The 23,340-nt window shown below is 38.7% G+C and overlaps 1 protein-coding gene across 7 annotated transcripts in view; it reads right to left on the bottom strand.

Annotated features, from left to right (window-relative positions):
- CRBN (cereblon) overlaps window positions 1-23,043 on the bottom strand; it is a 39,095-nt gene extending 16,052 nt beyond the window's left edge. Inside the window, exons 1-8 of one of the 7 annotated variants that reach the window (XM_043966112.1) lie at window positions 22,866-23,043; window positions 17,579-17,685; window positions 16,551-16,669; window positions 15,478-15,627; window positions 11,760-11,922; window positions 2,820-2,882; window positions 1,869-1,953; window positions 937-1,052 (exon numbers count right to left, since the gene is read on the bottom strand). In XM_043966112.1, coding sequence (XP_043822047.1) covers window positions 937-1,052; window positions 1,869-1,953; window positions 2,820-2,882; window positions 11,760-11,922; window positions 15,478-15,627; window positions 16,551-16,669; window positions 17,579-17,685; window positions 22,866-22,926 — 864 coding nt within the window. In that variant the 5' untranslated portion in view covers window positions 22,927-23,043. Of the gene's footprint in view, window positions 1-936; window positions 1,053-1,868; window positions 1,954-2,819; window positions 2,883-11,759; window positions 11,923-15,477; window positions 15,628-16,550; window positions 16,754-17,578; window positions 17,686-22,865 lie in introns of all 7 variants that reach the window. The other 6 variants (XM_043966122.1, XM_043966130.1, XM_043966094.1 and 3 more) reach the window with 6 other exon arrangements.
- Between the last annotated feature and the right edge of the window lie 297 nt (window positions 23,044-23,340).

The raw sequence follows: 23,340 nt of genomic DNA, 5'->3' as shown, positions 1-23,340 counted from the left end.
TCTGTGTATATAAAAAGATGAGATGAAATGTCAAGTTTGAGCAATACCTAGTCTGGCTAAATTGTAGAGTCTACAAGAGGAATGTGGTATAAGGATGGAAAGGTATACTAGAAACAGATTATGGGGGACTATAAATATCATTGCTGAGGAATTTGTTCCATAGAACACAGTGACAACAGTAATCAACTACAGATTTTTGACCAGAATGATTAGGTCAAATCTGTGCCTTTGGAAGATTATTTTGTGAAAACCAGATTGGTGAAGAGAGATATCAACAAGAGGGGGACCAATTAGGTAGCTAGTACAATAGTCAAGAAATGAAGTGATGGTATAGGCCAAATGATCTCATTAAAACAATCTACCATATCTAGGAAAAAAAATTAGCCAAACTATAAATCATCAACATTGTTCTGAAAAATTATAAATTGTAAATAATAATTATAAACTATAATACAAATCCTTGGGATCCTAAATCCCATTTCCCCTCTTTCTCTATCTAAAAATGTACTTTAAAAAATTCTAGCAAGAAAACTGACATGACAATTCAAGTTGTGAACCAAATAGTTCAATTATCTTAAGGGGGAAAAAAAGTTACTGAATTGTCATTTGAAAAGTTTATGTAAATTATGATTGTCAAATGGCCTTTTCAATCAATTTCCAAGTGTTGCAAAACTTTGCTATGTATTAAATTATGAGGAAAATGCCTCTTGCATGAAGTAAAAAATGGTGATGTGAAACAACTGCAATAGGTGAATGTTATAAGCTAATTTTTATAGAGCGATTTTCAAATTTAGGTAACTTCTTGTAGGCTTAATGCAATTTCAAATGAGAATAGTTATTCTGATTTCATGGCTCCTAACCACATATCCTGATATTTCAAATTCAACCAATTTTAAATTTCATCAAGAATTAGTGAGAAAATGTTAGCATACTCACTTTGTTCATAATATCTAGTTCACAACGAAGTCGCTGGATAGCACTGCCAATTTTAAGGAGCTGGATTCTCAATGCATCATCAATAGGAAGACAGGCTGCAACTCTGTAAGAAAAATCTTCAAGACATGATGAGTTTTTCAATTTAAGAACCAGATAAATAAAACAAGCATATCTCACATAAAAGACATGCAGAATCACCTCTTTTGAAAATGGATCCCAAACAAAAGTTGTAAGACAGTTAGTGATCTTTTAAATATAAATACATCAGTTAATGAAGCACAATGCTGGAAAATTATATTATCAGCAAGTTCAAAAAAGTCTGAATCACATGAACTGACCACACCCAACCTTTATGCAATTTAACAATTTTACATGAGCTATTCCTTCTTTTACAAAAAATTCTGATTCATATGCTGAGAAAACCCTCAAATTAAACCAATTTGAGAGGTGTTTGCCTCCCAAAATACTTATGGAAAATACAGAATTGTTTTAATTACACTTTAACTTAAAAACAAACATTAAATAGTAAAGTAAGTTTAATTACTGCACCAAGACCATTTATAAATGCAAGGATTTATATTAACTGGAAAATACTCCTTTATAAATATCAAAACAACTATCTATGGTTTTTAAGAGAACTAATTATATACTTTTAAACTTTTCTGAGGAAACTTTGCCTAAAATAGATAGGTTTTTACATATGAATCAAAGAGGAAAAAAAATTGTATTCCACCTTCCTTTTGATTTTCTTCTGGACTACTTTAAAATCATTTCTAGAGAATAAAGTTAAAATTCAAATAAGTACTTTGGGTTTCAATCAAGTGACATGAAAATAATTCCCTTTAAATAGAAAGCAAGTTTTTCAACATAGTAAACAATGAACGTTTGCTGCACTGGATTAAACATTGTAAGCTAAAAGTAGCTTTCCATACCGATTGGATTTGAAGGAAGGGATTCATCTTTTAGATTTTCATCCCATTCATGTAGTTGTCTCTTGACTCTTTCCATTAAAGTTTCCTGTGGTTAAAATAAAGCATTCATTTTAACAATTTAGCTACTTTATCTGTTTATCAGAAAAGGTCAGAACAAATACTTCTTTATAAATAGCATACATATATTTTATTTTTTAAAAAATAATATTTTCCCCAATTACATGTAAAAGCAATTTTTAACATTTGTTGTTTCTTTTAAATTTTGAGTTCCAAATTCTATCCCTCTTTCCTTCCCTGAGACAGTAAACAATATGATATGGATTATACATGGGCAATCATGTAAAACATTTCCATATTGTCATTTTGTGCAAGAAAACTCAAAAGAAAGGAAGAAAGAAAGGAGGCTAGGAACAAAAGAGACAAGAAAGGAAGAAAAGAGGGAAGGAGACAAGAAAGGAAGAAGAGGAAGGAAGGAAGGAAGAAAGGAAAGGCAGGCAGATAGGAAAAAAGAGAAAGAAAGGAAGGAAAAACAAGTAAGTTTTGGTTTGAATTCAAGACATCATCAGTTCTTTCTCTGGAGACAGACACCATTTTTCATTTTGAGTCCTATAGGACTGTCTTGGATCACTACATTGCTGAGAATAGCAAAGTCATTCACTTAAGAAAAAAAGAGAAGGAAGGAAAGTAGAAGAAGGTGGGGGAGAGAGCAGGAATATGAATGCATGCACAAATGCTAAACACTTTGCCTTTAGTTCTAAATATGGAGGGAAGATTCCAAAAAGCAATCTTTCCAGTTCCCTAGTGCCCTTCATCTAATGAAGCACTACATTTTTGGAAATAAAACTCCATTCAATAAATATGTATCAAAATGTAGAGAGATTGTATATTAATATTGACCAAAAATGAAACAATGGGGCTTAGAAAATGAAAGATTAATAGAAAGTAACTTACAGCATCATATAATGAATAGAGCCAGGGAGGCCAAGAAGTCAGACTTGCACAGTGAAACTTCCTCTGAAAACAGAAAACATTAAAATCATAAAAAAGTTGCTCTATATTAAACAGGGGAGAGAAGTCTTATGCCTTTTTAAGCACTTGTTATGTGCCAGGCACTGTGATGAGCACTTTACAAATAGCATCTCATTTGATCCTCACAACAATCTATGTTGTGAGCAAGTAGGTGCAATTATTACCCCCATTTTATATCTGAGGAAACTGAGGCAGAGAAAAGTGAAGTGACTTCTCTAGGGTCACACAATTAAGTGTTTGAGGCCAGATTCAAACTTAGGTCTTGGGGCAGCTAGGTGGCGCAGTGGATAAAGCACTGACCTTGGATTCAGGAGGACCTGAGTTCAAATCTGACCTCAGACACTTGACAGTCACTAGCTGTGTGACCCTGGGCAAGTCACTTAACCCCAACTGCCTCACCAAAAAACCCAAACCAAACCAAAACAAACTTAGGTCTTCCTAAATCAAGGTCCAGTGAGCCATCTACAGAGCTACTGGCTAACCCTGATTACTTTCCATTTCCATCGTATACTGTATATACAATTTTTGCTACTTGTCTCCCACTGTTTGAGCTCAGGCTCATTGTGGGCAGAGTCTGAGTTTTTGCTATTCTAAGTCTCCATAGTGCTTAGTATGGTGCTGGGTACATAGTGCTTGTTGACGGACTGATCTGTGTCTCCAATGCTCGGCCATTTTGAAAGTATGTCTTACACACAGTAAGCAATTGAATGGAAATGAAATAATTATATGATTTATTTTAAAATCATCTACAATCCAGTGAAAGATTTTCATATTTTAAAAGAATACAAATCTGTATATGGAAGCCCTATGAATTTATTTGTATTGAAAGGTCAAAAAATATTCTCTGTGTTTGACAACCATTTTTATTTGAAACAGGTGGGCAGAAGGATACAATATCGACGTAATTTCATTGCAATTCAGTTATATGAATCATTTAAACAATGGATCTACTTTGTACATAAAGCTGCAAGTATGCATTTTCGCTGTATACTTTGAATACTACCTAAAGGTACACAAAAGATATACACATTAAAACAAATACTGAAGACAACTTAGGAAATGCAACAGAATAAAGTGAATATGAAAAGAATGGAGTTTTAAAATATTACTGACCATTTAATATAATTTCTATTTTTTATATAATCTCCACAAGTATTTGCATAAAACCTCAAAATATAATTCAATGTAAAGTTAGAATTTATAGAACCCATAGTAATTGGGCTGAAAAACAAAATGTTATAACACAAGTCTCAATGTAATCGATATTTACTTACCTAGAACTTGCTGGTAACCAGACAGTGAGAATATATCAAGTGGCATGAAAACATAACTTTCCCTCAACTACAAGGAAATTCTTCATTAACTTTCCCTTTAGATTGACATGTATATTTCCAGAATGTGGTTTAGGCCACAATCCGTTCCAATTTCTTCACTGGAGAGACATACCTAGGAGGCATCCATGGGCTACCCACACATTACCAAAGATGACTTGTACACAAGAAGTGGCAGAAAGAAGCCACTGAAAGAAAAACGTGCATATACTTTATGCTGAAGTATATTAAAATCATCTAATAATGAATCATCACAATCAGATCAGAGCAGAATTAATTCAGTAGAACCAACAGAGTTAGAATTTCCAAAATGTTTGTTTAGTTTGGAAGTGTAAAATCAACCCCAAACCCTATAGTTTAAAAGGAGAAAATAGCCAATGTTTTTCTGTGATACTTTGCAGATACTAAATACTTTTTAAATACTAGATACTATTCAGTGTTCGAGGAATCTGAACACAAAGTTCAACTGTACCCGTGCCAACAGTGTTTTCAAATACATCTGTTCTATAAATCATTCCCAATTTACTTGTACTTTCTAATTTAGCTCAGACAACCACAGAACGCTGGAGTGAAGACAGAAGGCTGGTTATTAATTCTACAAGGTGAACCCAAAGTCCCTGTTTGTCCACCTATGCTGAACACATAGGGTTAACCAGAAGAATAAGGTATTCAGACTCCTTTAACACTAATAAGAAGCATAGACAGCATGAAAGGAAAGTATTATTGAGAATAAGTAATCCTGACATCAATGAGAACTACAGGTTTTTCCTGGTACTAATAACTTTGTGGAGTTCCTTTAATTAAATAGGCTTAAAGAGTTTGCTCTTAATGAAGCTTAGCCATAATAAATATATAGAATAAACCCATCTATGGTAATCCTGTCCTTCTATAATAGCTCTAGATATACTCCTTTATTTGCTACTCCACAAAGAGAAATCAAAGAAATGTTATAAAGTTTCCTCTTGTTGATATCCTATATATATCATACAAGCAATTGCTGTAACACATCGAAAATTAAGAAACCAGATTCTGCTTGGATTGTACATTTTCTAACTCACCTAATAATGTCATGCTTAAAAAGCAATAATTAATATATATTTAAAAGAATGGCCACTTCTCCTCCCACTAATGCAAAAGCCCACACATTACTTTTACTTCCAAAAATTGTTATAGGGAGAGACAATTATAGATTTTTGCAAGCTACATACTCTGTTGAGGACGTAGGGAAGCAAGATGGTACAACAGAAAGGGCTTAGGATTTGGAATTAGGGGACTTAGGTTAGAATTCTAGACCTGTCATTGCTGCTGTGTGACACTGGGCAACTTGCTTCTCTTCTCCGGGCCTCAGTAACCTCATCTGTAAAATGAGAGGGTTGGACTTTACTACTTCTTTAAGTCTCCACTAGCTCAAATCTATGATCCTATGATTCCATATAAAGAAAATATCTTACACAAGAACAATAAATGCTTCATACAATACAAACTTCCTACAATAAAATTAAAAGAATAGTGCTCTGTGATGAAAAAAATATGTGGGGCTGAGACTTAGGAAACCTGGTATTTAGCTATAGCTCTGTTACCGTGGGGGAAGAATCACAAATTCTCTGCATATGTTCCCTTATCTGTAAAATAAGGGGATTTGACCAGATGATCTCTAAGGACTATTCTAGTTCTAGAATTTTACAGACAGTTTATTCTGACAAAGACATCATAAAGCTAATATACTATACCACATTTATTATTTCCTATCAAATGTGTACAGTTAAATATCATATCAAAGAGCAGAAATATATGAAAAAGAACTGAACAGTTTGCATAAGAGTTAGCAAAAAAATTTAAGCAGTTTAAAAATTCCCAAGTTTTAAATAAATGTTTAGTACCCTGGAAGATAACTGTGTTTAACTGCTGTCATACTAGTAAACTAGAAATTTATGGGAGCTAAAATATGCTAGTGGCTCAGGAGTGACCAAGGTCCTGGTTCCCCAGTGAAGTCCCCTTTATTTGGGGGGCACAAGGTTCACCACTGAAGGTCAGCATCAGTGTGTTTTACAGCGAACACTTCTTGGTACCTAGAAGCAGCCATCAATCCCTCTCAGAAATACAAGCTTTTCCCCCCTTTTTTGGTTTCAAAAGCATGTGAAAAGTAACTTAAAGAGGTTGCAAGAATGCAAAAGGGTTCAAAGAGGGGAGAAGTGCTAAATACCAATGTGTCACTGTTAATTACGATTACACGGAAACTAGAGGGCAATATTACAAATGCCATAGCGTTCTATCAAGTGGACAAGTAAAAGCCTACCCCATCTTTTACCCAAACAAAGCTGTCATTCACTTGTGCTCTTCTAAGAGCCCCCAACTAGAGGCAGGCGGCCAGAAAAATGACTGTGGGATTTTTCACATTAAAGAGAAAAACATCCATTAAAGACTAGTTTCAAACAAGAGCACTAAACTAGAAACCCCCATGTTTCTACAAGGAGAGGGAGGGCACGACTTGATAGCCCAAGGTGGCCACGGGCCACGGGACAGTGCTATGGCTGCTCGACTAGGGCTTTTTGTCTCGATTCCTCCAGCCTGTACAATAAAGAGGTAAAAACCAAGGCTTGGTTGAAGAGCAAAGAGTAAAAAGGTCGGCATGCGCGTGTCATTTCCTTTTCAAATAAATGTTTCCACAGTTTGTTGGTCTTATGACGGTCTTTAAAAATAACATTCTGCTTAATCCAGGAGAGCTCCCATGAATGAGGACACAGGCAGAATCCCAGCAGGAGCATTTTTGTTACACTCAAAAATATGGTCAAGATACAGGTTTCTCTACCTACCCCCATGACAGCAAAAGTGTAGAGAAATAAACAAACACTAGCAGCTGTGTCTGGTAAAAGAGTAAATTCACTGACAAAGCCAAAGGTTTCAAAACAGGACATAAAGAACATGAAAACAGGACTTCCCACAGGACAATCTCCTAAACTGCTCCCACATGATGCCAAGTACATTTTCTCTACTGGATCTTTTTTATTCTGTATTTCCTTTAATGTTCTGACTACACTCAGACAAGCCAACTTCCTGAAGCCTGGGCACTGTTCACTTTTAGGGACGGTGCAAGCTTTAGTAAAAAGTGTTCTATTCTACAGGTGGAGAGAAGGTGTGTGCAAACAATCTCAAAGTTCATTGCATACATCTCAGGGACGCTACACACCTGGATCCTTTCAATTCCTGCAGAGGTTTAGCCTTCAGTAAATCTGGATAAGCAGTGTGGCTTGTGGATGAGTCACTCTCTGCAGGTGATGATGTGCACTCCTGCCATTAAGCATCTTTTCTGCTGCAAAAGTGTGTGGCAACCTGATTAGCACATGCTAGAGGGACTGAGCCATGAAGCACATCACCTTAACTACTACTGCAAGATGGAGACAAGGTCTACTTATGCAGTCTTAAGGACTTTGGAATACCTGCAACTACATTTTGTGAAGATGCCTCAATCACATCAGCCCAAGTTTTTGTTGGCTATAATACTGAAATGGCACCAGGTGAATAAGGCTCTCACATTGATGGTACTGGGGTTCACCTGTTCTCTTGTCATAATACTTCCTCCCCAACCAAACACACACACACTTCTTGGCTAGACTTCCTCCTGCCATGAAAATCCAAAGTCCAATGATTTAAAAGTTTGCAAGAGGCTTTCTGATGTGTACAAGAGTTTGCTCTGTGCTCACAATTGTCCACTGAGTTTAGAAACACCTTTGAAATACCAGACATCGTGGCTAATCAAGATTTACAAATGTAGTAGGTATCTAGGACCTTAAAGCTACAAGTGAGATAGGAGTGACGAGGGCAGATGCTGGAAGGTGCTGACTCCCAAATTCACAGCTGCTCCAGGGCTTCCACATCTCGGAATCACCACTATCTGCCCCTAATGGGCTTCCTTCAGTCTGAGTAAGAGAGACTGGGGGACTCTAACGCCAAACAGCATCTGGAAAGTTTACAGAGCAGCAAGAACAATGCCACTTTCTTCCTGCTCCTTTTCTTTCCAACCCAAGGACTGGAGGCACAAAAGGCCCAGGGACCATTTCTGAGGTTTATCCTAGAAACCCTTTTGTTTCCTTTTCCATCCTGATTCTCCTCCCTTTTCACATTCTCTCCTTCCTGGCCTCCCTCCCTTTTCCACTGTCATCTCCTCCTTCATCTTCATCTAATCCACTACATGTTATTCTTATCCTACCTCCTTTCCCTTCTATCTTTAGCTTCTTCATTTCCAGGAGCTCTTTTTCTGTTTCTCCCTATTCTTTCTTTCTGTCTGCCTGTCTCTGCCCTTATCGTCTTTCCTATGCTCTCCCCTAATGAGATCTCATTATCAAAAAGGGGAGCTGGCTAGCCCCACATCCTACAGAATCAACAGGAAAGCAGACAGTGACAAATCAGGAGAGAAAGTGATGATGCTGGCTTATAAATATAGATATTTTTGAGCAAGGCTGTGATGTCATAAATACAGTAAATCCCTAGTACAGACACTTGCTCTACCTCTCAAAGGCAACTGGAGTCAGGAAGCCCTGAGTTCAAATTCAGCCTCAGAAACTAACTAGCTATGTGATCCCTGGGCAAATCACTTAAATGCTGTCTAGCTCATTTTCCCTAACTATAAAATGCAGACAATAATAGCACCTACCTCTCAGAGTTGTTGGGAGGGTCAAATGAGATAATAGTTGTAATATTCTCAGCACAGTGCCTGGCTCACAGCGTTATTGTTCAATTGTTTTTTCTATCATGTTTAACTCTTTGTGACCCCATTTTGGGGTTTTCTTGGCAAGGATACTAGAGTGGTTTGCATTTCCTTCTCCAGCTCATTTTACAGATAAGAAAACTGAGGCAAACAGAGTTAAGTGACTTACCCAGGGTCACATAGCTAGCATGTGTCTGAGACCAGATTTGAATCCACAAAGATGAATTTTCCTGATTCCAGCCTAGTACTCACTCTATCCACTGTGCCACCTAGCTGGCTCATAGCAGGTGCTCTATAAAGGCTTATTCACCTCCTCCCTTCCCTTCTCACTCTTTCCCCCTTCTACCAATGCAGATTAGCATCTGGTGTGCTAATTTAAAGTCTTAGAGAGTTGTTTGAGGCACAAAGGGATCAAGTGGCTTGCCCAGGATCACACAACTACCAAGTGTAAGAGGTGGGACTTAAAGATTGCTCTTCACTACAAGGCTGGCTTTCTATCCACTATTCTTTGCTGTCTCTTGAACTGTTAACATAATAGGAGAAAAGAAATTTTGTTTCTGAGCAAAACAAACCAAAAAACTTTTCCAAACTGGTGGGGGTTGGGAGGAACGACAGAAGAAAGGAAGGGATCCACTCATCTAAAAGAGACATCTCCATAAATATTGAGAATGTGAAAGGCACTCCTTGGGGCAGGCACATGCTTCTTCAGTGTCCAACACATATCAATAAGAACTGAATTTTGCATTGTAGAAAAAACCCCAATAATCTAGATCTTTTTCTAAGAGAAGTTTTCATCAATTCAAGCATGGGAACTGTAGCAAAATGTCCTTACTTTCAAGGTGCACTATTATAAAAAAAAGACAAGGTATTTTCTCACAAGTTTGATAACCAGCATTTCTGAGTCTTGAGAATTAATAGAACCTGTTATCTATTTAACCTGATTAAAAAAAAATGAATAGGAAAGGATACCTTCCACTTTGCAGCTGTCAATGTACTGAAAGTAATGCAAGGGAAAAAATAGAGTGAAATAAAAAATACAGTTGAGGGAGAGGGGGCTGAACATCCATACAGAAGTTGTAAATGTCAGACAGGCGAGTATTAATAATGTTAAAATGTCAAGAAGATATGTTTGCCAGTTGTTTGGAGATGCACAATGGGAACAGTTTGTATAATGCCTCTCCAGTGAGAATTGTGAGCCACTTAACACTAATTAAAAATCACACACTTTGCCATTAGTCATTTCACAGTCTGGTAAACAGTAGCACAGTTAAGTGACTTTCTAAGGTCTTGTAGGGAATCTGTCAAAACTATATAGCAAACCAGGAAGTGTGGACATCCAGGTAAGTGACAAACTAACCCACCTGTATGCTCAAATCCCTTCCATTTAAAAAAGGACAGAAAAAGTCATACAATGAAAAGAATAATGGCAATAACCTTCTTCTGTGAAAGGAATTGAGGTGACCTTAAACCTTTTGCTTTCTGGTGATCTTCCGAGCTCTCATCAACCAAAACATACAAAGGTCCGTTGTTTTAACTGGGAAGTCTAGTATATATTACACTTCTGACGATCTGATGTAAAATTTAAACACATCCAATCATTCTACCTATAAAAGACCAGAGAATCTATAATGCCAGACTCAGAAGTGAAAACCCTGTCATAAAGAAACACACTCCTAGATTAAGTTAAAAAAAAGTTCAATATCAGCCTTCCTGATTAGCACAGTGGTGAGTATCCCCACCTATAATGTAGATCAGAGAGGTTTTGTTTCCTTAGGCAGAAACCGTAAGAAATGTAGATTCTAGTTGAAACCCGGAAAGAGATTTAACATGCTACAGACATATCCTAATGTATGTAATCCCTGTTACTTCACTTTTATAAAAGAAAAAAATAATCTATTTAAATAGTTATGTAAACTGACTACTGCCATTTTTAAGAGGAGCAAATTTCAAACAAACATTCTAATTCCAAACCTGTTCTAGGAAAGGTGAAGTTAAAATAAACTGTTTTAAGTTTAAGTTAAAATAGTTTATTCTGATTTTTTTGCCATTCCATTTGTTTTTTACATTAAATGTGCTCATGGCTCCTGAAATAAACATTAGAACTATGTTATACAGTAGTTAGTTAATAATGCCCACCTGGAATAATACTTTTCTAGCCTTTTTTTTTTTGCGCGGGGGCAATGGGGGTTAAGTGACTTGCCCAGGGTCACACAGATAATTAGTGTCAAGTGTCTAAGGCCAGATTTGAACTCGGGTACTCCTGAATCCAAGGCCAGTGCTTAATCCACTTCGCCACCTAGCTGACCCCCCTAGCTTCTTTTGAAGAACTTTCAAGTATGTATTGTCAAAAAACATTTGAAGAACCTGAACTGGGAGACCTGCAACCCTGGACAACTCCCCAAGCCTCTCAACACCCCGAGGTGACTCATCAAGAATATGACAGGATCAGATGAGCTAACTGCAATGGTCTGAACTTCTTCTTCTTTTTTTAGTGAGGCAATTGGGGTTAAGCAACTTGCCCAGGGTCACACTGCTAGTAAGTATCAAGTGTCTGAGGGCGCATTTGAACTCAGGTACTCCTGAATCCAGGGCCAGTGCTCTATCCACTGCGCCATCTAGCTGCCCCCAGTCTGAAATTCTAAGGCTGAAAAAATGGCCATATTTATAAAGGAGCAGATCTGTAGATATCAGACACAAGGCCTTGAAGTTTGCAGAAAAATGCTGTATGTAGGAGGTGAAGTGAATTGTGAGCAGTCTCCAAAAAGCAGGAGAACAAACAAGTGGCTTCACTTAATTTTAAAAGATGCAGAAACAATTTGTTCTCACCTTCTGGTATTTCTGCCACCACTGAGGTGAGCAGTGGTCTTCCCATGACACAGGTTTTGAAGATGGAAAAAGCTGGCACCTACTAAGAGATTCCAACTGGATTGCAGACATGGTTGAAGGCAACACTCGCTCAGGAAGGATTTGTACTTTTGCTTGCTGGATTCTGTGGTCAAGAGAACCAAACATGGGGAACATTTTAAGCAAAATCTAACTGGATTCAGATCACGAGCTCTAGAAGAGATACAATTATTCTAAGAACTCAAAAATCTGTAAAGTTATTCATATTTCATCAGCCACTACATGCCATATACAAAACACTTTCCCACACATTATACCATTATACTCTAATTCCAACAGAGGATAAGCTGAGGTGTGGCAGTTTAAACAATGTAGAATCAAGAAAAGGGATCTTGTAGTAAGTTGCATAACACATGATGGTGGGGGGGGAAAGTAACTGAATGAAAAAATCCAAAAGTCAACATAATTCAACATAAAATCAAGCAGTGATTATCTATTCTGTGAATTATCTAGAATCCTTACAGTCTCTTTTAGAAACAGCATTTTAAGAAAAAGAGGGAAAAATATCAAATGATCTGGCTAACCATTACACAGAAAAAAGATTAACATAAGGCTAATAGCATGTGTTTTTAGCACTTTAAATGTTTTTAAAAGCTTATGAAGTGATTTACTCAACCCCCTGAGAAGTATGTTCTGCACAAATGTGTCTTCTCATTTTTACAAATTTAGAAACAAAACTGAGGGAGAAAGAAATTAATTAAGATCAAAGGGTATCTGAAGTAATAAGGGAGCAGAATAGTAGAGCTGGGCTTTTGATTCCACACCCACAGCCTTTTCAATTAGGCTATACTGCCTCCTCCAGGTTAAAAAACTGTTTATAGATTTCACATTTCACTCATTATTTCTCCTATTGCCAGGGAACAGCTGAAAGTTGGCTATGCCAGGCAAGTGGAAAAGTATAGTTTACTGCCCTCAAAAGTGAGTGAAAAGGATCTATATTAGAAAGCTTTTATCTTTCCTTGATACCAGAAAGCACAATATACTTACTATACTAGTAAGCAAATAAAACATTTCAAATTCTATATGCCATGGCCATTTAACTTTAAAAGTAGTTCATCAAAATATTAATATTTTATAGCATCTCAATAAGATACTCAATGGTTTTTTAAAAGGAAGGTCCCTGGCTCCATCGTTAGTTATATTTAAGACTTCTAAAATGACTGTTTAAATCAACTATTGCCCTAATAAATGAAGACTATGAAAGAAAAACACATCCTTGCACTTCTATCTTTAACAGAACTAGTTACATATGCTCTCCAAAGCATGTAGGTATGATGTGAAAATGCCCAAGGATCACTCCTCTCTACGAAAGTCTTATTAGAAGCTTCATCATGGCATGGAAGTGGTCACCTTGTCTTCTCGAAGGCTGTGCCAGGGTCATCCAAAGTCTGGGAGTTTTCACTACTCTGAGATGCTCAGCAATGCAATGTGTATACATTGTGGCCCAGTATCAACCTGGAGAAGTCTGGAGTGGTATATAGCCAAAGAATTAGCTGCTGGGTGACTACTTTTTGGCTATAGCACACGACAAAGGCTGGCAACTGATGTATGAACTGATCGTGATATGTACTGATGGGGAAGCACTCAAAGAAATTTTAAAATGGATTCTTTAAGTAAGCAGTCCTTTAACTGTGTGAATGTTCACTAAACACAATTTAGTGAAAAGCTTTTGCCCTACCTAAATATGAACTAAAATTATTTTAAATTCTCAATTTTATTTTTTGGTGTTGCTAAGATGACTTGTTATATAATAAATGAATATTTATGTAAATGTGAACAGGATTAAAATAACTCTCATCTCCTCAATGTCCTTAATGACAAAATTAACCAAAATATTTTTGTCTAACCATGACAGAAAACTATAATTTCATATGATAAAGCACGATTATGAGTGAGAGAGTAAGTAAATGCTTACCATGCATTTTATTAATCTGTTAGAACCAACAATGAACTATTTCCAATGTTCAGCTTCATGCACAAACCATCTTTAAATTTTATTTGCCATTGTGGATAAGGCACTGGTGATATACACAAGTTGAAAGATTCAGAAAATTCACAAGAGTCACAGAAATTATTCAAAGACTGTGGTATAAGACCCACAGGGAAATCCTCAGGATACTAAGATGATTTTTCCTAGAAATGAAAAGGCTGCATTGGCCCAGACTTCTTGGTTATATAGGGTAATACAAAAAAGTAGTGCCCATTTACTGTCAATCTCCCTTTTGCTACAGACAGAAAAGGAAATAGATTGAAGTGATTTAAATTACACATGAAGAATTCCCAGCAAGGGTTGTTACGGCAATCTGTTATCTTTTATGGAGGTTTTAAAAATAAGGACAGATTTTCATCTTTTTGAGATAGTTTAATAGTGTTCTCATTTGAGGACAAAGGGAAAATGCCCTTTCAAAGATCTCTTCTACTCCTGGGTGACAATGTTTTTATTATTGAGTCACAGTCGTATCTTTATATTCCTGAACCATTTTCATAGGTATTGGTGTATTGCCATCTTGTGTTCGAGTAGTAACTCTGCAGCTACCAAAAATCCATGGTACAAATAATACATAGGAAATATAGCATCCAGTATCAATTATCCTTTATGCAATCTTAAAAAAAAAATCCTAGCTCCTGAAGAACATTACATTAAAAAAAAACCTTGGCCAAGTCACTTAACCCTGTTTGCTTAGTTTCCTCATTTGTAAAACAAGCTGACGGAAATGGTAAACCACTCCAGTATCTTTGCCAAGAAAACTCCAAATGGGTTCATGAAGAGTCAGACAGGACTGAACAACAACAAAAGTTGTTTAACAGATTAAGCAATCAATTGTAATTGTGAGGTGTTTTTTTTAATAGGGTTAAAAGATGATTAAGTTGTGGTGAGCTACAAAAAGAAATAAAACTTAAACACTAAAAAAATATGGTGGCTTTGCCATAACACCTGGATGTCTTATGTTTAATCAATGCACAAGCATCTTGGATGCCTATAATGTGCCCACACACTGTATTAAGAATTATGAAGCACACAAAAGTAGAATGAAACCTAATTCCTGCCATCTGAGAGATAATATCCCACCCCTACAGGAAGCCTTCCCCAACCACTTTTAGTTCCAGTGCATTCCCTCCCTAAATTTTTCCTATTGATCTTGTGGGCAGCTTGCTTTATATATATTTGTGTCTTGCCTCCCCCATTAGATTGGGAGCTCCTTGAGGGTAGGGACTGTCTTGTGCCTCTTTTTGTATGCCCAGTGCTTAACACCGTACTAGCCCATAGTAAACACTTAATGTTTAGTGATTGTTTGACTAATGTACAGTCATGGCCTGCAAAGTTCTGCCAGTGCAGTATGAACATCTCATCTGTGAAAGAAAGACAGACTCTCCCACAGAGACCTGGACAGACTCCATACTGCATGGATGGGTGCAGTTAGAGCTTCACTGGAATCATATTGTGAATGGAAACCCAGGCTGTACAGAGTTCTTTCCTGTAACAGGAAGCATGATAATAATGTTCTATTACAGTGTGAAATTACGGGAAAGGTCAAACTGTTTTCTTTTTAAAGGATAATCATACTAACTTATTAGGAAATGACTACAGTCATGAGATAATAAAGGGACAACTTTTAAAGCACACGTAGCAATTTCTTACCCATCTGATTGCGTTCTTATTTCAAGTACTTTGAACCTCTGTCTTCCTACAGCTTTCACTTTTACTATTTCAATTCCAAAGTCCTGCTCTTCCCGATAGGCATATATTTCGGCTGTTGTCCCAAAATGTGCTTCCCTTTCCTGTATGTTACTAAAGACAGGATTTTAAAAAAGGAAATGCCATTCAGTTGTCTAAAATTTCAATTTCAATATATGCAAAGCTACTAAGGGCACTCAACATGTACAAACTTCACAAATAATGCATTGTTTGCTAGAGCCTCTTTAAAAAAAATCACCACCAGATTTAGGGAAAGTCTATAAGCAATTTTAAAGAAAATGACAGCTATCTATTTGTCTGAATTAATTTGAGATTGAAAGAGATTCTATTGAACACACTTTCACTCATCTTCCATATCAAACGTTAGCTGCGATATTTCCTTTGATCCCTCCTTCATAGTGTTTCTGCCCTGACCTCCAATTTCTTACATTCCCTTTTATGATATTTAAAGCCTAATATTTTTATACCATTGGGTTGTAGTCATACAAATCATGGATTTAACATTTTGATAGGAAATCTGTACTTTGCAAAGTCAAGTTTTTACATTAAAGTATAAAATTTGCTTCTCTTCAAATAAGTAAAATTTCTAGGATTAAAAACTGTACATTGTATGGTATTCACTCAGGTTTCTGAAACTTTAAATTAAGAATTAATATTCAAACCAATTCAAACACCTGAGAATATCATACAATGCATAACATAGAAAAATAATCAAAGTCCAATCCTAGAATTATCAGTCATGTACCCAAGTATGTGTGTATACACACACACACACACACACACACACACACACACACACACACACACACACACACAAATTTGGATAGTGAAAGCCATCAACCTTCCCAAATGGTATTTTTATAGTTTTATTAATTCACAGACTCACATGCTATCCCTGCACGTGCATAAATGTTTACTGACTGATGGGCAGTAATCATCTGCTTTGGCTTTGCCACCCCACAGTACCACTGACTAAAGCAAACACACTGTATAACAAAGTCACTCGAATGTTTTACCTGTATGCTAGAACTGCAAAAGTTCTGTCTTTCTGAATCAAATTCCGCACCATGCTAACTTCTTGAGGGCTAAAAAGCCGAAGAGGTAAGGTTTGTCCAGGAATCAACATCACCATCACCTGCGGCAAAACCGGAATCACCTGACAGCTGTCATCGTCATGCAAAGTCCTGCCATGAAATTCTTCCATGTCAGAGCCCAGATACTATTCAAGAATACATACACACAATGACTTCACGGATATGAAACCAAACGCTTAAGGTTATTATATTAAGCACTGTGTATTCATGTGATATAAACAAGGAGATATCTGAGAGAACCCAAAGTCTATATTGCAACGTATGACTTTTAAAGTGTTAAACACTAGTCTATCAAGCAGCAATGTGTAAAGCTGAACATTACACTAAGTTAATTATAGTGCTAATAGGATTCTGTGATTAAAGAAGAGTGAAAATTCCTCAGACCATTGGATTAAATTCAGAAAATTTCCAATCTGTGAGCTGAGAAGTTATAGAAAGGAACACTTGGATTCTTTTCTACAATAAGCATCATCACTTACCTCAACAAAACACCCAACATTGATCAGCATAACAAACTTTTTTTTGGTAAACTGAATAAACAATATTTTGTATCTGATTTTCAAATGCACGTGAATATTTAAGAAAGCACAAATTCATTTAAAAGCATTTCCAAATGCAAAGAAGCCTTTTGTCATAATTTATTTCCTAATTCAATGGATATTAATGTGGGGTTCAAAAATTATTTTACAACAGAGGTTCCCTATACTCAAAAAGTTTGGGAGCCATAATCCAAATTTCTTTTTACAAACAGGTATACATACTGAAGTACAGCTTTTTCAAAACTATTCCATTACAGAAGGCTTGTCAATTAGTAAATGATTAACATCCTCATCCACGTATCATTGTATTAGGTGACATCAGATAATACCACAATCACTGTTTCCAATAACTTAGAGGAATATGACAGCTTGTAAGTAGCTCTGATCAGGATTATAACCAAAAGTACACACCATATGAGATGTTGGCAGGCTGGTGTCAAAATTTATGATATTAGGTTTTTTGGCTTCTTGGCTGTCCTGATCTTCAACTTCCATTTCATCATCTTCTTCACTTTCTGCTAATAAGCAGTAAAAAAAAAATTGTATTTTTTAAAAAGTGAATTAATTTGTTAAAATGGAATTATTTTAATGAAAAGCAAGTTTCACATTTAAAGTTTGGGGCTATGTCTCTCTAGAGCAGAGTAACCTGGGATCCATGGATAAATTTCAGGGAGTCCATGAACTTGAGAGAGGGAAAAACACATCTTTGTTTTCACTAACCTCTAAATGATATTTAGAATTTCTCTCAATATTTTAGAGAGAATTTTCTAAGAAAGGGTCCACAGAGTTCACCAGAATGTCCATCACACCAATAAAGAACTCTTCCTCTAGAAAAAAATTATCTCTTATGCTTCTAATATAAACACATTAAAACCTAATTTTTTTGTCTGCTAACAAAAGAAAATCACGTCAAAGAAAATTAAAAAAGACTTCTTCCAGAAGATAGAACTGGTAGAGTAAGAATAGCAATAAAAATGAAATAGGGATGTTCTGAAAAATGTCTAATAACCCCAACTGGTGGTGCAATAGATAGAGCCCTAGGCTTGGAATCTGGAAAACTTTAATTCAAATCCAGCCTCAGACCCCTTACTCGCCGTGTGAAGCTAGACAAATCATTTACTTTGTCCACCTTGGTTCCCTCATCTGTAAAAATGGGAGTAATAACAGTAACAAGTTCACAGTGTTATTGTGAAGATCACAAGATAATATTTGTAAAGCACCTAGCACAGTGCTACAATGTGCCTGGCACATAGTAGGTGCTACAAAGGGATAGATCAATAAGTTCTCTTTGTTCATGCTTCACATTTGCAAAGCAAATTCATGGTAAACAATTTCAGAGGTGATTTTTACACACAGATATCACATCTCCTTCTTACAAAGTACTAGACTGTACATATTTCCCCTACTTTGTACTTCATTAAATAAATGCTTTGCATGTTAATTTTGGGCCATATAGCTAGCTTTTATATAGTGCTTTAAAGTCTGCAAAGCACTTTACAAATATCATCACATTTTACTCTCAAAACAAACCTGGGCATCAGGTCAATCAATCAACATTTATTAAGTACCCAGGTGCTAGGCATTATGCTAAGCACTATGGTGTGAGAAAATAATGGGATTTTGGCAGATACTCAATCACCACACATTTAGATTTTAAACATCAAAATGGATTAAAAAAAAAAAGCAAAAGACAGTTCCTCCCCTCAAGGAACTTACAATTTAATGAGACAACATGCAAACAAATATGTATAAAGCAAGCTATAAATAGGATAAATAGGAAATAATCAGAGGGGAGGCACTAGAATTCACAGGAATCGGGAAGGCTTTCTGTAAAAGAGAGGATTTTAGTTGGGACATAAAGCTAGGAGACAGACTTGAGGGAGAGTTTCAGGAACAGGGCATGGAGAAAATGCATCAAGTTGAGAGATGTAGAGTCTTATAACCTTAATTTTATAGATCAGAAAACTGAGGCAGGATTTATACTAGAATCTTCCTGACTCCAGCCAGGCTCAGCAATCTTTCCACTATGTTACCAGCTGCCTCCCAACAGACTTCCTCCCCTCTCTAAAGCATCTTACACATCCCTGCAAGAGTGACAAGTCTGATAACCCTCTTCTCCACCATCCAGCTCCACATTGCTTACCAAGGAAACACCAAATTCCTTAGACCATCCAACAATCTGACTGCAGCCTAAATGCATACTACTCCTCTTCACACACCATATGTTCCAAAGCTACACTGGACTACCTGCTGCTCCCAATCTCATCCAATCGTTTCTTGCTTCGAGACCATTCACATGGCCTCCTCCCAAACCCCTCCCCTCCCAAAGAGAAATCCTTTCCTTCCTTCAAGCTCAGGTGCTATCTTTCCCTTGAAGCCACTCCAGCTATTACAGAACTCTGCCTCTTCAACATTTTCCTCATACTTAGTTTGGCTCTCTTATGCATGTTATATTATGTCAATGTAGCTGTCTTATTCTGCACCCCCACCAACTAGATGATAACTTCTCAATAACAGGGAGAGTACCATTTCATTTCCATACTACCAGTGCCTATCCCAATGTACTGCACACAGCAGGCACAGTTTGTAACCTCTTTCACAATATACACACCATTGGTGTATTTAATCTGGAATCTCTAAGTATATTCATAATGGCAGAGTGAATAGAGGGGTCTCCTGGTACCAGGAAGACCTAAGTTCAAGTCTCACCTTGTGACCCCTGAGCAAATTCTTAGTATTCTAGGGAACCTTCCAAGACTATAACTTGCAAAGAGGCCAACCTCCATTAGTATAGGAAGTCCTCGTGCCAGAGCTCACCATACCAAAGAAATCGAAGGTCTAGTCACTCTCCTATGTTAGAATTAATAAATAGAAAGATAATGCACAAACAAGATAAATGTGGATCAAATCTGAAACATGTCAATACATGGATATATTCCAACATATGGGCCGAATATGTTCCAGAAGGCAAATGTGTCTCAATATAGTAAAGATGTCAGATTTTTTTTACTAACTGTTGAAAATTAAGGAGTTAACTATCAAAATCAAAGAAATCTCCTGCAAAATTACTATGGCGATGATGAAATCGCTTTAAATTAATTTTCACTAAGAATATAAAAATGTACAATTAATTGAATGGTTCCTACCATGCAATTCCAAGTACATAAGAACTGCAACATTACAAATTCTTGTAGTTTGTAATTTTATTCATTCTTTATACAAGTATGGTTGCATTAATTTTCACTCTGCATGTTGAAAAAATTTGTCCATTATTCTAAAGTTTATAATTCTACAGCTTTGTCAGGAGACATTTAACATTTTTATGTATATGGTTAAAACTTTCATTTAAAATTATTACATTTTAAATAATCTAACTCTTATTATCTTTGCCTATAGTTTTCTTGTATAATAATTGCCCTTGGAAAAAAAGCCCACTTGCCACTACTTAGCTGTGTTATCTGTTAAAGTTCCAGTTGGCCAGGGTAGACTTTCCCATTTCTTAAATATTAAGGCATTTCCTTAGAACTCGGCAGGAAAACCACACAAAATTGCTTTTATCCAAGGATTTATGAATAATATATGACTCTGTAAAATTAAAATTCATACTCTTCTTGGGAAATCATTATAATTAGGTCAGCAACATGTGGGCTCTCTGACTACTGATAACTTTTTTTTTTTTGCGGGGCAATGGGGGTTAAGTGACTTGCCCAGGGTCACACAGCAAGTGTCTGAGGCCGGATTTGAATTCAGGTCCTCCTGAATCCAGGGCCGGTGCTTTATCCACCGCGCCCCCTAGCCGCCCCCCTACTGATAACTTTTGACGAAAACACACACCCAACACTTGTTCAAGTGAATGATTTTGGTCAATTTAGAATCCAATCAAGAGTGATGACTCACTTTACTGCAGTACAACCCTATCTGTACTTTTTTCACCTCCTACCATAGCAGAAAAACTGGATTTGGTAGATAAAGAAATTAACTTGCATACCATTCTAGGGGGTGAGGAAAGGCCGTCTCCCCCCACAGTGGAAGGCTAAACATAATTTAACTCTTAGACCAATTAGCATTTAAATGGACATAAGACAAATCAGCAAGTCTGGCTTTGAGTATCCAAACTGTTAGTGTTTCCTTTTTAGAAAAAGGTACTTTGTAACTGGTCTCCCAGCATCTATTCTCTTTCCCTTTTGCCGGATTCTGCCACCAAATTAAAACAAAATCCTCTGATCAGGTCACTCCCTTATTCAAAAAACGGCCAATGGCCACAGCTGCTGGGTAAATTCAAAATTTCTTAGCATGGATTCTGAGGTTCTTCACAATCTGGACCTTTTTAGACATTTGTCACTTATTCCATTGTAGCTAGAAAGAGCTACTCACCTATCCGTAAACATCATGCTTCATTTTTCTGCATCCTTGACCTACCCTGGTCATTTTTCTTTCATTCACCCCATTTTAAATGATATCCCTCCTTCGATCAATCACCATCGTGTTTTGTTTTGTTTTTCTTTTCTTTTCTGTCCCCCTAATGCTTAGCCCAGTATCTGGCATAGGCACTTAATAAATGTTTATTGATTGATCACAAACACTGATTATGATGAGTCAGGCTCTGTGCTAGGTCCTGCAGATACAATGAAAAAACAACTCATGGAACTTACAGTCTAAAGTGGGAAAACAACTCGTAGGCAAATATCTGCATTAAAAAATGCACAAAACAAAATACTACCGTCCCAGGACAACAGATCAGCCCTGTCTTTTGGGTCTATTTATTTATACAATTGTTTTGTTGCCATTTTCCTGGGCATTTTGGCCAGCGCCGGTGGAGCAGCCAGAACAGGGGTCCCCCTTCCTCCCCTCCCCCCAAGCTGGGCGGCCGTCAAGGAGCGGCAAAGCCGGGAGCTCTCCCTCGATCAGTGACGTCGGGGAGGGGAGGTCAATGAGATGAGCAGGGCCGGACTCGGCGAGGAGACTTAAAATCGTGCCAGGGACACGAGGCAGGGGCCCCGGGCGCAGGGCCCTTCCCCTCCCCGGCCTCGGCTCCCACGTCTGGGCAAGGGGCCGCTGAAGGCGTCTCCACCCAAGCCCGCCCCGGGCCCGGCCGTGGGGCGAGGAGGGCAGCAGGGTCCGGGGCCCCGGCGGCCCCATCTCCGGCCGGCCTTTATTGAGCGTCTCCTACGTGCCAGGCCCCGGCCGAGGCCACAAAGGCCAAAACGAAACGGCCCTGCCCTCAAGGAGCTTACATTCTACTGGGCGTGGGGGGGCGTGGGGGGGCGTGGGGGGGCGCGGGGCCCACGACTCCCGAGTCCTCCCTAGGCAGGGCCCCGAGGGGAGACCCGAGCGCCTAGGGGGAGGCCGGGGGAGGCGCCCGGAGCCGCGGTGGGGGGCGAGGCCGGGGAGACTCCGCGGAGGAGGCGAAGGCGGGGGTCTCTGCTCCCCCCCGCCAGGACTCCCAAACAAAACGCCCCGCCCTCTTCGCCCCTTTTCCCCCTCCTCCTCCTCTTCCCCCCGCCCCCGAGCCGGCGGCGCCGCCTCTCCGGCCAGCCGCCAGGCCTGCCCCGCTCCCCGGGCCGCAAGGCACCGGCCTTCGCCCGGGCCGGACTCCCTTGGGTCCCGCTCCCCGTTCGGAGAGGGCGCCCCGCGGCCCCAGGCCCCGCCTCCCTCGACCCGCTCCGCTCCCAGGGGACGTCGGCGGTCGGGCGGTTACCGGGCATGAGCTGCAGGTGGTTCCCCATGTTTGGTTCTCCTCCGCCACCTTGGTCGGCCATGTCTGTTTACCCGCGGGGAAGTCTGGGAAAAACCATTGCGGCCGACGAGAGACGGCGGCCGCCAGGTTCCTGCGCTGCCTGGGCTCAGAGGGCGGAAGCCCGCAGCGCCCTCTGCCGGCCCAGCGGCGCGACGACAGCAGGGAGGCGGAGCTGCGGGCGGGCGGGCGGGGCGGAGCGGGCAGAGGGGCGGGGGCGGAGGGCGCCCGCTGGGCCCGCCCCCGGAGGCTGAGGAGGGCCTGGCTCAGCCCCGCCCCTCCCTGGGCTTGGACCAGGGAGGCTGTCATCGGGTATGCGCATGTTGTTGAATTGAATTCAGTTGTAAAATAATCGTAAAAAAAATTGTATTCTCTAACCATAATAGATTAAAAAAAAGAATCACAGAAAATTAAAGCTACAAAGGACCTTTGTACACAC

The sequence above is a fragment of the Dromiciops gliroides genome, chromosome 1 (genome assembly GCF_019393635.1).
Source record: "Dromiciops gliroides isolate mDroGli1 chromosome 1, mDroGli1.pri, whole genome shotgun sequence".
In the NCBI taxonomy this organism is placed as follows: domain Eukaryota; kingdom Metazoa; phylum Chordata; class Mammalia; order Microbiotheria; family Microbiotheriidae; genus Dromiciops; species Dromiciops gliroides.
The sequence above is the reverse complement of the archived record's forward strand: the minus strand, read 5'-3'. Positions and strand labels throughout refer to the sequence as shown.